General features: G+C 49.1%; 1 protein-coding gene across 1 annotated transcript in view; it reads left to right on the forward strand.

Annotated features, from left to right (window-relative positions):
- The first annotated feature begins 1,179 nt into the window (after positions 1-1,179).
- LOC135385763 (ferrochelatase, mitochondrial-like) overlaps positions 1,180-16,649 on the forward strand; it is a 37,284-nt gene continuing 21,814 nt past the window's right edge. Inside the window, exons 1-4 of the mRNA XM_064615264.1 lie at positions 1,180-1,410; positions 1,474-1,540; positions 11,618-11,743; positions 14,355-14,503. Of these exons, the coding sequence (XP_064471334.1) occupies positions 1,365-1,410; positions 1,474-1,540; positions 11,618-11,743; positions 14,355-14,503 (388 nt within the window). The 5' untranslated portion in view covers positions 1,180-1,364. The remainder of the gene's footprint in view (positions 1,411-1,473; positions 1,541-11,617; positions 11,744-14,354; positions 14,504-16,649) is intronic.

Consider the following 16,649-nt stretch of genomic DNA (forward strand, 5'->3'; position numbering starts at 1 on the left):
TGCTTCAGTCCGTAGTACCTGAGGAAAAATAATACACAGTCCCGCTTGTGGAGACGTTGTCAAGAAAAATAACGAAAGAATGAAGCGCGAAGTCGGTGTAGCTATTTAATAAGTGACCTTTCGGGTATAGCCTGCCCTGAAGGGCACGGCTTCAAGCTCATGTTATTCCTCAAATGGATGCCAAAAATGTACACAATAATTGATTCATTTTTTATAATTTCATTATAAAATATACGTCGCAGCAATAGTTCACGCTGTCGCAGGCTTTGTCCAGCACTGTAATGATTCCACCATTGTTTCTCGCCAAGAAGTCCAGCATCTCTCGCCAAGAAGCGGATCTTCGGGGTAGAGCCCTGCACCATCCGCGGATGGAAGCGGATATCCGCGGATATCCGCAAGATACTTGCGGATTCGGATGAAGATTTAGCACTTTCTGCGGTGTGCGGATCGGATGCGGATGGCGCGAGGTCGGATGCGGATCGGATGCGGATACGAAGGCAGCGGATCGGTCCGGATCGGATGCGGATATACCGCGTGCTGTCATTTTTCCACCAGCAATTTATTTGTATTGCGCGCCGACAGCGAGCGCATGTTCGGGTTCACCTTTGACCATGCACGGCGGCAAGACGAGAGAGGAGGCATTCTGGCGTCTCGAACCGCGCGAGCACCGACGAGGTAGCGTTCCACGCGTTCCAGAAGTCTCTCCATATGGCGTTTGTTGAAAGGTTTGCCTTTGCTTGTCGTCATGACTGAGTCATTCCGTGACAGCATGGAGGCATCCGAAATTATACCAACATGCTTCCGGCGGTCTTTACGCGTCTTTCGAAACGAGCGGATTTTGCGGACCGGATGCGGTGGTGCGTTTTGCTCAGCGGATCGGATGCGGATGTAAACTGTTGTGTATGGTGCGGATGCGGATCGGATGCGGATAACGTGTGCGCGGATGTGGGTCGGATGCGGATGCCAAAAATCCCATCCGCGCAGGGCTCTACTTCGGGGTAGCAGACGACATTCCTATTTGTAACCCTTCCAGACCCTGGGCCCTGTAGGCGAGCAATGGCCGCGCATGGAAATTCAAAAATCGCGCTCGACGGACTTTTGCTGCACGATCCCCATCTATCGGCATCGTTAGAAATTGCTTTGGGTCATGAAACGAGCGCCGCCCTTGGCCACAAAGGAGCAGACGACTGTAATCAGCCTGGCGAAGTTTGCAAAAATAGGCGTGTCACTCTGCCAGACAGCAGCGATAAGCCTGCTCTTTCTCACATCTTGAGGCACAAGCGCGTTATTATATTTCAGAAATACTTGAATACTTTGAGAAATACAGCTGTACAGCTTAACCTCGGCTATCCCACATCTAAAAGATGTCTGCGTGTTTCCGTTTCCATTCGCACAAGCACTTCAGCGCCGGTGAGTTCTCTATATGTTAACTGCCTGCTTGGTGTTCCTTTCACGCGTTTCTGTTTATGACAGTAACGCAGCGCGCCTTGGCAGCAGCATGCACAGTGTGTTTTTCAAGGACTGCGACATACTCAAGCAGGTACGTAACGATCTTGGCCGGTTCGAGTGATGAGGAAGTTGTATGCCACCTAGAATTTCCGATGATGTTCAAAAAGAATATATCGTATGTAGTCAGGTGAGATGTGGGTATTACACACCGCTCAAAGTACACAGGTCTGCGGAATGCCTTGACAAGTGGGTGCAAAGTGTGGGTGAAATGGTGTAAATGGCGATATAAGTCATAGAGCGTCAGTTACAAGCAGACCCTTGGGTGTGCAAGGATTGGCAGGAGAAGGCCAAATGCCAGTAATATTTCCGCAAACAAATAGACATGGAGGAGACCCCTAGAAAATGCCAAGTGTACGTGCTGACTATGAAGTTGAGCCTAGTTTATGTGCGGTAGATCGGAGCAAACTTGCGGTTCGCGCGCGCGCGGCCTTTGAACTCAGGAAACGCGGGAAAATGTCATACCGAAATCGAAACTCCCAGCGACGATGCACAGTGTTGTTGGAACGTCTCTCTGTTGAAGTGCTCTGAGGAGATCGTAAGGTTCTTATGGTTTTAAAATTTTTTTACAAAAATATTATTAATGTGCTTTATTTGGAGCAGAAATTTTTTGTGTGTCGAGGGAGACATCATGGGGCATTGGTTACTACTCTGATGAGATTGTAAGTCCTCTGTCCTCCTTCCGTGAATTGTAGGGTCGTTCAATGTATTGATGTCAGTTGACGAGAAGACACCAGGAGTTTGATTCGAACCTACACCCTCTGGTTGCCGATGAGAGATGCTACCACCGCATCTGGCCGGCGATCAAAGGGTGCGGGTTCGAAGTCCGCTGCTGGTGCCTTTTCTTCAACTGCCATGAATCCATCGAAGTATGCAACTGGGCGTTGCGAGGCATGTGTTGTGTTTGTCCTTCTATGTTTCATTGCCTCATCTGCTACAACGTTGTAGGTTCGTCGTACATTCTGCAGGACACTTTACCCACTTTCCACGTGCATGTTACTTTTAAAAGGCACAGCCTTGAGAGGTGGAAAACGATGCATGATTTGCTTAGCGTGTCTCCAACGCAGTACTAATTCGAGAGAATGATCGGACGAGAGCCGGCATATTCAGCATGGTATGCCCGATGGCTGAAATGTCGACCCAGTTCCCTGTGAAGTGGGCCCAGGACGCACGATCCCTCCCCCCCCCCGCCTGCGATAATCTTGATACTGCCCGCAAGAACGTGGCCGACTACGGCAAGCAGCTCCACTACCACCACCGCTTCCAGAGAATGCATCTATATCAGAGCCATTGACGCTGTCTGTGCACTGTTACCGTGCCCACACAGCAAGATGGAGTCTAACAAAACAACAGAAATTCAAAAAGTGTGCGTAGCACGTAAATAGGCGCTATAGACACGTAAAATAGGCACGTAAAAATTATCGTTGCTTCTTTTTTTGTTCGTTTCTCCTGGTCGGTAATTAATGTGCCCGCTTATTGATCCGAAGTTTTCCAGTTCCAGCCCAATTGTGACCGCAGTAAGTTGGTAGCAAGGCACATGTGCAGTCATCCATACGTAATCGTCGGTAGAGACGTCAAATTTACTTATTTATTTATTTACATACCCTCAAGACCCAAAGGGGCAAGTAGGGCAACAATAGGTAGGATAAGATAAGTGGGTATCACGATTGCAGTACAAACCATAATAGTAGTAATAGATCTGGGGCAGATAGCCCATAGCAACGGCCCCCCAGGCCCCTAGCAACGGCCAAGCGCGTCTGCGCCGACTTTTTTCGCGATTTTTTCCCGTGCGCGACAGGCGGCGCCCGGGTGGAGGGCTGCGCGTGCGCTTATCGTAGCGTATTTTTCATCCTGGGCCGACTTCTTTCGCCATGTTTTAACCTGGGTCGACTTCCCTCACAAACGTTTGTCCGCTACAGCAGATGTGCGGTGGGCGGTTTACATGCAAGTATAGACATGCAAAGGATAGGCATACACAAAAGTACAAGTGAAAATATATTTATTAATGCCAATTCTATTCTCAATTGTAATGACAATAGTGCTGCCAGTTCTGATGCCATTCAGGTGAAGGAGAAAAACCCAGCCGAAAAACCTTCACGTTCTGAAATAGAAGAAACAACACAGGACAGTACGTGTAAAGAATATATATAATTTATTCGCTATATCCAGTCCTTAGATTCTGAAGGAAACCATAAAATCAACATTCATCACATTGCTTACCAATTGTTCACTTACGGAGCCCCGCACCAACGACCTGAAAGATGACTTATTCTTATATTAAACTACATTCGCAGCCGCCTGTCGTGCACGGGAAAAAATCGCGAAAAAAGTCGGCGCAGACGCGCTTGGCCGTTGCTAGGGGCCTGGGGGGGCCGTTGCTATGGGCTATCTGGCCCAGACCTGTTACTACTCATAATATCTAAACATCATCCAACATAATCAACATACCACATAACCAAACAGTATCAGTCAAGAACACAACATCCTGGGCTGTAAGCATAGTATGATGGTTGGTTACAAGGCACAAGCATGAACAACAAAGGAGACAGGGTCGAGAACCGAAAGGAAAACAATGAGAGAGATGCGGACGTTGGTCACAGACTGAAATAACCTAACAAACACTTCTTGAAACATTTAATGTCGGATATAGAGGTACCCGGGCAAGTGATTCCATTCAAGTGATGTCCGTGGTATAAATGAGGAGTGACATGGCTCAGTTGAGCACAGATGAATTCCAACCTTCTGATGAGGGACTGTTTTAGTGATTCATTATAGTAAAATAGTTTGTGAAAAAAAAAACGAGGCGATTGGCTTTACGACGCAATGACAAGTGAGGTAAACCTAGGGTTACTTTCATAAAGGACACACTGGCTGTACGGTTGTAGTTACCTAGGATAAAACGAATGACTTTGTTCTGTACTGACTCCAATACAACATCCCATGTCATCATCACTTCTTCATTTATTGTTGTTGTTGACTCCAATACGCTCAGCATGTAGGTCACGCTTCCGCGCAGCTCCTCTGTTCCCTCCTTTCCCTCAATCTCTGACGTAATCTAACGCGGCACATGATTAGCCGCCCCCCAGCACAACAAACTGGATGCTAAGAGTCCACGTGGGTCGGTTCACGACCAGCTCCCGTGGCTCAGTGGTTAGCGTGCTGGCCATGTCACGTCGAGACTGGGAGGTTCGAATCCCGGTGCCGGCTGTGCTGTCTGGGGTTTTTCCTGGGTTTTCCTCAGACGCTTTCAGACATATGTCGACACAGTTCCCTTAGAAGTCGGCCCAGGACGCACATTCCCCCAGGGACGTGAGTCGTGACGTTGCCCACATACGTGAGGCCGACAACGGCAAGCCCTATCACCACCACCACCACCACCGGGTCGGTTCACGTGGGAAGGAAGCAACGAAGTATCCGCAACCACAACATTGAGCACGTTGGTTGCTCCGCGCCGACCGGTAAGTGGAGGAACGCTACCCACGTGATTTCTCCGTCCATTTTCCCCTCTCCTGTGCAGAAGTTCAACTTGCGGTATTACCCGGATATATATAACCCGGTATAACGGATGCAGCATATTCTAATTTGGGAAGAACGAGAGGTTTAAACAAGGCGATCTTTAGCGTGATAGGGCACACAGGAAAATTTACGACGGTTGTAGACTATTGTGCGGATGGCATTGTTGGTGATATGTTCAGTGTGGGTATTCCATGACAGATTAGAGGAAATAAACAGACCGAACTATTTATAGTGCGTTACAGACTCGAGGGGTAAGTTGTTAGTGGGTATAGACACATCTTGTTTTAATCGTGTGGGAGACACATCGTCATATGTTTGCAAGGTTATTCAGGTCAGTGTGGGGCTTGTCAGTATCATAGTTAGTAGCACGACCTACTCTATAAGAATAGAATAGAATAGAATAGTTTCTATAGAGTAGGTCGTGGTTAGTAGTGATTTCTCTATAGATAACACAGTCGTCAGCATAAAGTCCTACGGGAGAAGTCAGGACAGTCGGAACATCGTTAATGTAAATTAAAAGAGGGTGATTTCACGCAGGATCAGGCAGCGTGGTCCGGTGGACCTCCCAAATATTTTCTTTCGAACATATGTTAAAGCTTTGAACCTAGGAGGCATATTGGCGCTGAAAGTGGTTGAAAATAATTGGTGGTTATTTTTTAATAAATTATCATTAAGATGCGGGCATTTCGACCATTGCGCTTCCTACGCAGTTTGACGACACGTATCTTCATAACTATTTGACATATTCAGCTGAATTGTTTTCCATCTATTGTCTGGGGTGGGTAGCATTGCATCCTAAGTTCTGAAGATCCTAAGGTTTACCTGTGAGGAGATAAAAAATCGCAGTTGCCTCATTTGTAAAATATGGTACGTTTTGGGAACCTCACAACTCGTCCCCCAGTTGTGATACCCGAAAGTAATCCACATCACTGTGTTCGTCTCGAAATGCCCTTTCTTCGCATAGCGAGTACATCGTATTGTGAATTAGGGCAACGCCCCCAACAGTCTTTTTCTGAGGGGTGTGTGTAGGGCAGAACCTTTGTGCGTCGAGCGCAAATCTTGTTACTTTCACTTTCGGTTTCGAGTGGACAAAATAAAATGATCCTGGCAGGGCGTGGCAAGGGAAGGTGAAGTTACTTTGCGCGCGTGCTCGGCACTTCTGCAGGACGAACGGGTTTAACTGAAACCGTCGCGCATCACCCACTGTGCCGTCAGAGGTCAACAAAGGTTATGGGCCGAGAAGGTCTCTAGTTGCCCAGAAGGTTTCAAGCAGCAAACTGCATCGAATACTACTAAGGCAAGTCGCGAGGAGAAGCAGTCAAGATGGCGCAAGGAACACCCGGAACATTGAATCACCTGGAGAAGCTCGAGGGTAACAGCCACCCGACCTGGCGCTTCAAAGTCGTCTACTCTTGAAAGTGACCCTCCCGTTGACGCAACCGAACGACAGCAATGGGACAAGAACGACATGGAGGCAACCAACATAATTGTCCAGACATTGTCCAAACGATTGCGCCCAAACGAGCTACGTGATCAGCCAGACGTCTGAAAAGGACATCTAGAAGAAATTGGAACAAGTCAACAAGTGGCGCATATTGGAAAAGAGGATCGTGTTGAAACGAGAGCTGAATGGTATCCACTGGTCGAAAGAAGAGAGCGCAGCGCAGTACATGCACCGAGTCGAATCCATATGTGAGCAGCTTCGAGCCTTATAGGCGAACACTTGGACGATGCAGAAGTGTCCGCTATCGCAATCCAAGGTTTACCCCCGTCGTATTACGGAGTGGCTAGAGGGTTTGATATTTGCGCCTTGGAGGATGTCACCCTCGAAAAGGTTAAATCCGCCATTATCCAAGAAGAACGGCGTCAGAAGAAACAACCTGCCGAAGCTGAAGTTGCATTTAGAGCGCGGAACGAACACAAAACATTGCCAGGGCACCAGCAACCAGCGAAGGATTCGAGGGCTTTAGAATGCTACAACTGCGGGAAGCCCGGTCATTTCGCTCGAAACTGCAGGTCCCGTCGCAAGGATCGCCGCGGAAAGCACTCACAGCAGCAATATCGCAGCGATGGTATTGGCTCAAACCACGGTTCAAAGCAAGGAGCGAGAATAGTGAAGTCGTCGAGACAGCATGGAGATAGCTACCCGCAGGAACGCGAATTTGCTCTTGGAGCAACCCAAGAAGATAATCCCAAGAGGATTGGACTATAGACTCAGGCGCCACAAGGCATGACTGGTTGCTTGGATGTTCTCACGAATTTTACAGACGAGAGCTACAAGCAGGTGACCTTAGCTGATGGGAAAACGATTGAGGCTGCAGACTCAAGCACGGTCACTTTTCGACTCCAGGACAACGTTGTAAACAAGCTTTCGGCCAAAGATGTACTGTACGTGCCCGGAATCGCCGACAATCTGATTTCAGTGTCGAAGCTCACCGACCGCGGAATAACGCTGACGTTCAACGGGGACAGCCGTAATGTGTTCCAGGATGAATCTTTTGTTTTCTCTGGTGTAAAGATCGTCGGCATCTACAAAATGCAGGCAGAAGTCATACCAGCTCGTGAGCGAGCTGACCGTGCCAAGGCACCTGGCGCATCTGAACCCTGGCACCGTCGCATGGGCCATCTGAATATGGACACACTCGTCAAGATGTCGACTGCCAAAATCGTCGCCGGACTTCCGCCTCTAGCAAGCCCACACTGTCTGCACAAACTGCCTCACAGGAAAGCATACCCGGGAGCCTTTCACAGCACGAAAAGGAAATGCTACGGAATAAGTATTGGCCTTGCTCCACGTGGACCTATGCGGCCCTTTTCCAGTGAATTCTATCGGTGGAAGCACGTATTGTTTAGTCATCGTGGACGACTACAGCAGACGACTAAGCGTCCACATCTTAAAGTTTAAGAATGACGCAGCCGCCGCATTAGAAGACTACATCCGTGCAGCGGAAACACAAACAGCCCACCGTGTTAAGAGGATTCGAACAGATAATGGTGGCGAGTTCATTAACACTCGCTTGGACCAATTCCTCCGAGGAAAAGGAATTTTGCACGAAAAGACTGTCCTATGGCGTCAACTGGACGTCAAAGCAGCATACCTACATGGAACGCCCGAAGAAACAGTTTACATGGAACCGCCTTTGGGATACCCTGCGTCAGACGGCAAAGTTTGTCTCTGAAACAGGCACTCTAGGATTTAAGCAGTCGGGAAGAACATCGCTCCTGACGCTTGATGGTATCCTGAGGAGACTGGGCTACAGAAGACTCGAAGCCGACAGATGTGTCTACGTACGATCCAAAGCACGACGTGAAAGAGTGATACTTAGTATGTATGTCGATGACAAGCTCATGATGGCTACCTCCCAGACTCTCCTACAGACCTCGCATTAGGAACCTAGCAAGAGAAGTGAAACTGAAGGACCTGGGAGAGCCCACTTACATCTTAGGGATTCAAGTACAGCATGATAAAGAGCGGGTACGCTGACCATTAGCCAGACAGACGAGATTTGAAAACGTTTTAATATGGAAGACTGTAAGCCCGTCAAAACGCCAATGGATGCATGTCTGAAGAATGAAAACGCAGAACCTGAAGTTGTCGAAAGTAGCCCTAATGTACTGTTCCAGACTCTCGTAGGCAGCTTGATGTACTTAGTTCAAGGTACCCGACCGGACATTGCATTTGCCACCAGCTACTTGAGCCAGTTTAATTCAAGCCACACGCAAAATCACTGGCGGATGGCCAAACGAATACTTCGTTACCTAAAGGGAACCCGTGACGCAGGAATAACTTACGTTGCATGTCAGGAACCAATTTCAGGGTACACAGGCGCGAGCTTCGACGAAAAGCGGCGGAAGCACCATGGACACTGCCGAGCCCATCCCTCTCGACACACATCCCTGGCCTCCTGGGGCCGAAGAGCCAGATCCCCGTTTCGGTTCTCAAGCAGTCTACTTTGGAAATGATGGATACAAACTACAGAGGCCGCACGGCTGTGTTCACAGATGGTTCGTCTACGTCGGATGGCTCCTCCGCTGCCTTTGTCATACCGGAGGAGTCACTATCATGTGGGTTCCGCCTGTCACATCGCACTTCGTCGACCTCTGCGGAGCTGTATGCCATCTTGTAATCTCTAAAGTCTGTCTCAAAGTACCCTCCCCGTTCCTGGGTGATATACACCGACTCAAAATCAGCCCTGCAATGTGTAGGAACCATGGGCATCCGCGGCTCGTTGGCCCCGGTGGTTGTTAGTATCCTGACGGCGCTCAGGGTTCTCGGCGAACAGGGACACCGGGTGACCCTACAGTGGGTCCCCGGCCACACCGGCATTCAGGGCAACGAAGAGGCAGATTTGGCGGCTGCTGCGGCCCACCGTATCTCCAGAGCCCTGCCCATTATCCTCTCCAACGGGGATAGGCGCTCCTACTTGTCTGCGTTGGTGTCACCCTTGGCCCGCCAGCAATGGCTGCATGACATCACTCAATGGTCGCTCCTCCATGCAGTGGACCCGTCATTATCATTTAGGATGCCAGGTGGCTTCCCTCGCAGCTTTACGACACTCCTGCGGCGTCTACGACTCAACGTCGCCTTCACCCCTGCGTTCCGTGCTAAGCTGGGTTACAGTAACACGGCGCTGTGCCTAGCTTGCCGCACCCCAGCTACGATCCCCCATATCATCGAGGACTGTGAGCGGTACACGTGTGAACGCCGGGTACTTCGACGCCAACTTGAACTCCTCGACCATAGACCATTCAGCTTGTCCAAAGTACTTGGCCCATGGAGCTCCCCTGAACATCAGTGCCGGGCTCTTCGCTCCCTTTTTGTTTTCATGCAGGCCACTGGACTCCTTGAAGAGCTCTAAACAGAACTCCGACCTGTCGTTGCCTTCATTCTCACCATAATTCATCCTCTCATATTAACCACTGTGAAATGGGGTAGTGTCCTGTGGCTACCACGGGGAAACATCCCATGTCATCATCACTTCTTCATTTATTGTTGTTGTTGTTGTTCGACGAAAACTGCACAGGAAGATCCAGAAGCGCTTATGTCCATACCTTGTCACAGGGAGCGGTGAGCTGGTGGTTCACAACGCAACAGCTCGTCGCTCTGTCAACTTGCGAGGCTGAGTATACATGGCTCTTGTGGAGGCCCTCAAGGAAGGCAAATGGTTCAAAACCTTCATGGCGGAACCAACCATGCGACAACCAGTCAGCGATAGAAATAGCTGAGAATCCGATGTTTTACCAACGGACTTACCACTTCGAACTTAAGTACCTGTTCGCGAGGAATGAAGTCGACACAGTGTGTTCGTCTCGAAATGCCCTTTCTTTGCATAGCGAGTACATCGTATTGTGAATTAGGGCAACGCCCCCAACAGTCTTTTTCTGAGGGGTGTCTGTAAGACTGAGCCTTTGTGCGTCGAGCGCAAATCTTGTTACTTTCACTTTCGGTTTCGGGTGGACAAAATAAAATGATCCTGGCAGGGCGTGGCAAGGGAAGGTGAAGTTACCTTGCGCGCATGCTCGGCACTTCTGCAGGACGAACGACGAGGATAGGCGGTTGTCCCTTGATCTCCTCGTCGCGCATCACCCACTGTGCCGTCATGACACCCTCCAGAGGTCAACAGTGTCTTCGGAGTATGCGTAAATTCGACAGCGCGCTTCCCATATATTCCAACTCGTGACATCATTCATTCTACTCACAAACGTTATTCATGACGACTCAAAACAGCACATCAAAAAAAAATTTTTTTGCTTCAGAGAGGGTCAAAGTTACGTTGCGAACGACGTTACAAACGTAACATCGACCATCTCTGAAGCAATTTTTTTTTTACAAAACATTAGCAAAAACATTACGTGGTGATATGTGGCCATTTTTGCTGTCATGGGATATGTCGACCACGCAATAGCTGCTCGCTGTGTGGTTTACGTTGACTGTAACCCCGCTTGTCATCGGATCCCTTGAATACAGGAGGAATTTCGGGATGTATTTCGTACGGGAACATCGTCAGCTTGCTCGTGTGCTCCTTATGACAAAGTGTTCACAATGAGATAGTGAGTTTTAGTGCATCGTACGCTAAGGCGATAGCGTACGTAAGGAATAGCATTGTGCTTCTGCGCACTGAGCGAAGCTCGCTTTATGCTTTGCACATGTGCAGAACCACCAACGCTATTCCTTGCGCACGCTATCGCCTTTGCGTACTTAAGAAATAGCGTGGTGGTTCTGCACAATGCGCGGAGCTCTCTTATTGTTTTGCGCGTGCGCAGAACCAGCAACGCTGTCCCTTACGTACTCAAAGGCGATGGCGTACGTAAGGGATAGCGTTGGTGGTCCTGCGCACGCGCAAAACAAAGAGAGCTTCCCGCGGTGCGCAGAACCACCACGCTATTCCTTACGTACGCAAAGGCGATAGTGCGGTGGTTCTGCGCACTGCACGAAGCTCTCTCTACGTTTTGCGTGTGCGCTGAATCACCAACGCTATCCCTTACGCACGCAAAGACGATAGCGTACGATGCACTAAGGCTCGCAAACGTACGAACATACCGCGACATAAAATGAACATGAAATTGAACGTGATTTCGTGTGTTACGTATGTAGTGCGACGCCAGTAAAGACGGCCATCTTGATGCTCAACATGGGTGGACCAAGGAATCTAGAGGAGACTGAGCCGTTCTTGACGAGACTCTTTCTAGACGAAGATATAATATCGCTTCCGTTTCAAAGGTAGGTTGTCTTAATTGTCCACATTTGTGCGCAGGTTCGTGTTTGAATGTCAATGTATAAAATGATGGTGATGGTGATGTGGTGAAGAAAAAGGGTACTCGCGCTACCTATGAGCAGGATTTTATAAAATAGGGAAATGTCTTTGGTTTTTCCATTACAATAATTGGCGATATGTTGTAGGTCAAGTGGCCCCATTAGCAACCTCCTGGGGCGGTGTCCTCGTCCATTTTGACCAATGAACTCTTTAATTCTGAAAGATAGCCAATATAACAAAAGATATAAGGAGGTGACCCCCGACGTCATCCCTTCTGGGAGACCAGAGCCGTATATTAAAAGGGAGTCTGGCCATTAATGGGTCATGCCTATACCTGAAGCTCCACCCACTTTTGCAGCTTTCCGACCAATGAAGTCTTGAAATATGGGGCGCTATCAATCAGCCTATCCTCACTATTTGCCCCCTTATCCAACATGGGCAGCGCCATTTTGGGTGGCAAGTGGATTGGATGGGATTGAAATGGATACCTCTCGCAATCTGCAAAAGTAGTGGATTGTTGGTGCAAATTTGATGAGCGCCACCTAGGGAGCGTAAGGCACGTCAAGAATTGTCGTCTTCTTCCGTCGTTGTACCGCTGCCGGCAGAACTACCTGCCGGACACATTCTGTTGTTGGTATGATTTTTAAACAAATCTACATGAATAGTTGGAATATAAGAGGCAAGAATGTTTATATCCATGAAATCCAACAATTAAATATAAGATTGTACAGCACAGCGCCGTTTTTGTTGTGATTTCGTTGTGATCGCCGTGTTCACTAGGCCTAACACCGGCGACAAAACGTATTATTTCCAGTTAGATATCGATGGATGAGCATAAGTTGAAACTGATTTCCGAGAAACTTATATTAGGATGTACATTTGCAGCGTAAAATCAGGTTAGTCTGTGAAAATTTTTTGTCACGAAGTCCCCGCTTCACTGCGTTTGTCTTCGTCGCCATTTTGGGTGGCAGTATGGTGTCATGGTGACCCCCTTGGTAAAAAGCAAACCAATCAGAGGAGCGAAACTGTGATTGACAGATCGAGCCTCTTTTTGTGACTCCTCCCAATGGCCAGACTCCCTTTTAATATACGGCTCTGTGGGAGACCGTTCCGGTGCGCCGTCTCTCGCGTTCAACGCAACCTACAACCACTTACTGGTCTCGCCCCCTGTCCTTCCCTGCCCTCCCCATATACCATCCCCTTCTCCTTTCCTTTCTCTTTCCTCCCACTTTTCTCCTGTCTTTTCCGAATGGTTGCAATATGGTGTTTGAAAGATAGTCATTACCCTATTCCCCAACGTCACTCTACACCACTTCACATCTGCAGATGCGCACTTTCTCGCCTGCCCTTAAATGCGAGAGAGCCCGAGAGCAATAGAAATCTTATGGAGTATGCTAGAAGAAAACCCCCGAAACTCGGACGTACGAGTGAGGGGAGCGCCATATTGAATCAGCTACTGTTGCCGCGGCGCACGCAAACAAAGGAATCCAGTAAGCATACAGTAAACGTAACGCCAAAAATGTTTTTGAACAGTAACACACAGCCAGAACCCATGAAACCGTAAGATATACGAAAACACAGATACATACACGCACGAAGAAACAAAGACACGACACGGACGCCGGGGACACACGACACGGACGCATGGGGATGCCGTCTCGGCCGCTGCCTGAACCAGCCTTGACTACAAGCCTGGATAGGGGCGGACACTGGCAAAATACGAAACCAAAGGAAGCAGAGGAGCAACCGAGCAAGTGTTGCAACAGGTTTCGGAACTGTGGCTGCTTTCACGGGCTAGAAATACGCGACGTTTCCTCAGCTGATCCAATATGGCTGCCTCCGAGCGCATACACTGAGAGAGGGAAGAGCTCCGTTCAAATTCCTTGCTCTCCTCCGATCCTCCTCCCCGCTTTTCCTTCTAGCCTCTCCGTAAGATTTCTATGCCAAGAGCTGCTGCTTTTCTCCCTCGCATTTAAAGGCAAGGCAGAAAGCGCGTTTCTGACGGGGCGACAGAAATGACCCCCAACTCTGCCGTTGTTTCGTGGGTAATTTCCTCGACTCTGTTGGTTCGATCCTTTTACAGATCTTGTCATTGCGGCGAAATTTATTTTGTTTTGCATAATTAAAAAGTGCATTATAGTCAACATTAATTAGGACAATGCCAAATAAGGTTGCTAGTGCGGTCATCAGGTGGCCTACTTGACCCAGAATATTTCACCATTTATTGTAATTGAAAAACATTATTATCCATTTTATAATGCTGTATAACCATGTCCATAGTTACGGCGAACACCATGTCCTGTATACTTGAGGTACACCTGTAGCATCCATGCAATTGAAGCCTTCGAAATTCTCTAGTAAAGGCGTTTGGTGTCGAACACTGACTTTGTGAAAAAAGGCATGATTTTTTGAAAATGTTAATACAAGGTACGTGCGACGTCTGATAATTTGATGTACTTTCTGAGTAACTAGATACTTCGCAAAAGCCGCACAAAACGATGGAAGGGCACATATTATAGGGTTTTGGGAATTTATGATGTCGATGTTGCACTATTAATACGGTTGTGTCCATCGCAGTATGCTTGGCCCTTACATTGCAAGAAGAAGAACTCCGGACATGAAGCAAAAATACGCAAAAATTGGTGGCAGTTGCACATCGTTTGTATGGACCACGAAGCAAGGTCAATTGATGACGGAACTCCTTGACAAGATTTCCCCAGAAACAGGTATGAACGCGAAAAATGACACCGGAAGTCATTATTTAATCTACGTACAAAAATTTGTGGATACGGAGAAAAAAGTACCGTCTGTGTAGTGCGCACGGGCATGCGCGTTGGCAACATAGTTTGTATTATCGAGAATTACGCATTGCATGCTCGGAAAAATATCGTTTTTCTGTGTGATGGGGAAGCTACATATAATAATATGACGTCAAGAGGTGCGCGAACTGGCCCTCGCCTAACAACACTTCTGTGCCACGGCAACGCGGGTCAGGGAGACTCGAACTATTAGCGAATGGACCTTTTTCACAACGCTTGTGCGCATGCTCTGTGACCCGTGAATCTGTGTGACCCGTGATCTGTGACGACGGTGCCGAAGAAGGTTCCCTACATATTCAATAGATGGCGCAAATATGGCGCCGGCTGTGCTTTGGCGCGCGCCGACCCTATTTCGCTGGACAGCCGCTAGGATACGACGCGCGTGTGAAAAAGGTCCGTTCAGCTGGCCGTTTTCGCGCAGAAAAAGTTGTGCTGGCTCGACCGTGCATGTCACACAGCCGCTTCAAACCAACGTGCATTGCGTTTCTGTTCGCTCATCGTTCGTTTCTAGGCTAAACCACACTGGTACGCCCTTCATCTCACCATCTACGCGGACGACATCTGCCTCCGCATCGTGGGAACGGACAAGGGGAAAGTTCGTGACACAGCTGATATTGCCTTGAACGGGCTCAATGCAGCGCTGCTTGCGAGAGGGCTGGAAGCGTCGCCACAGAAGTCAAAATGCATGGTCTGCATTCCTCGTCGAAAGTACGTGGGCAAAGACTTCCCAAGCCTCAGCATTAACAACACTCCCATCCCAAGATGCGCGTCATGTAAATATCTTGGTGTCACCATCGATAGCACACTACGCTGGTCTAAGCAAGTGAACGAGGCTATCTGCAAAGGAAATAAAACGCTCAACCTGCTTCGCAGAATCAGCGGTAAATCATGGGGCTGCAATGCGCGGTCATTGCTCACCCTTCACAAAGCCCTTGTCACGCATTCTCTACGTGGCACCATACGTAGACCTCGCGCCTACACAATGGCAGGCCCTTGAGCGCCTTCATCGCGCCGGAATAAGAACTGCGCTTGGTCTCCCAACCTTCTCTAGCGTCACCCAAACGTACCTGGAAGCTAAGGAAAAGCCTGTTAGTGTCCACTCTGAGCTCAAAGGACTCCAGTTTCTGGATAATGCATCAACATCTATCAACAAGCATTCCCTCCTCACCGACCTCGAACAAAGGACACACACATCCCTAGGACGCCTGGCTAGTGCCACCAGCTCTCTAGCCAACAGGGGGGCTCTTCCTCGGCTCCCAGCTAGTCCACCTACGCCGCCGTGGCGGGAGTTCGTGCCCACAACAACGCTTCACATCCCGGGTCTACGGAAGAAGAGCGAGTCCAGCCCCCTGGTGGCCGGGATTGCGGCTGAGAACCTGATAAGCGACGCCTATCACACACATGCTCTGGTGTTCACGGATGGCTCCATTGACCACCGTTCCGAGAGCGCTACCAGCGCGTACTACGTCCCGTCAATGAACATGGCCTCGCAAGGGAAATCAGTTCGTTACCCAATCTCATCTACGACAGCCCAACTCCTGGCCTTGTTACACGCAGCTGCTGCGGTTCAAGTCACCGGAATAACTAAGGCCGTTTTGCTTACGGACTCCAGAAGTGCCCTCAACAACGTGATGAACCCTATGTGTGGTAGCATCCTAGCCCGATGTATAAGGATGTCCTGTGCCCAGCATAGGCTAACCGGAGGTGAGCTTACGCTCCAATGGATCCCGTCTCATGTCGGCATCAGAGGCAACGAACGAGCGGACCAGCTAGCTTCCTCAGCACACCACAGCTGCAGCCCGTCCTTACCAGTCCCGGCCGACACTGACAGCCACATGGTCGTCAAAAAGCTAGTTGAGGTGCATCATCCTGGCATACAGGACATCATGCAGAATCACCTACCCTCTCTTCCCACGAAAGATCTTCCCCGTGGTATGCAGACAATGCTCCATCGATTACGCACGGGATCAGTTGCGGACACTGTAATCATCCGGAGACTATTGCGCATATCCTGACAGAATGCCGTGCATACCATACTATATGCGGGAGACTC

This window comes from Ornithodoros turicata, chromosome 2 (assembly GCF_037126465.1).
Source record: "Ornithodoros turicata isolate Travis chromosome 2, ASM3712646v1, whole genome shotgun sequence".
Lineage (NCBI taxonomy): Eukaryota > Metazoa > Arthropoda > Arachnida > Ixodida > Argasidae > Ornithodoros > Ornithodoros turicata.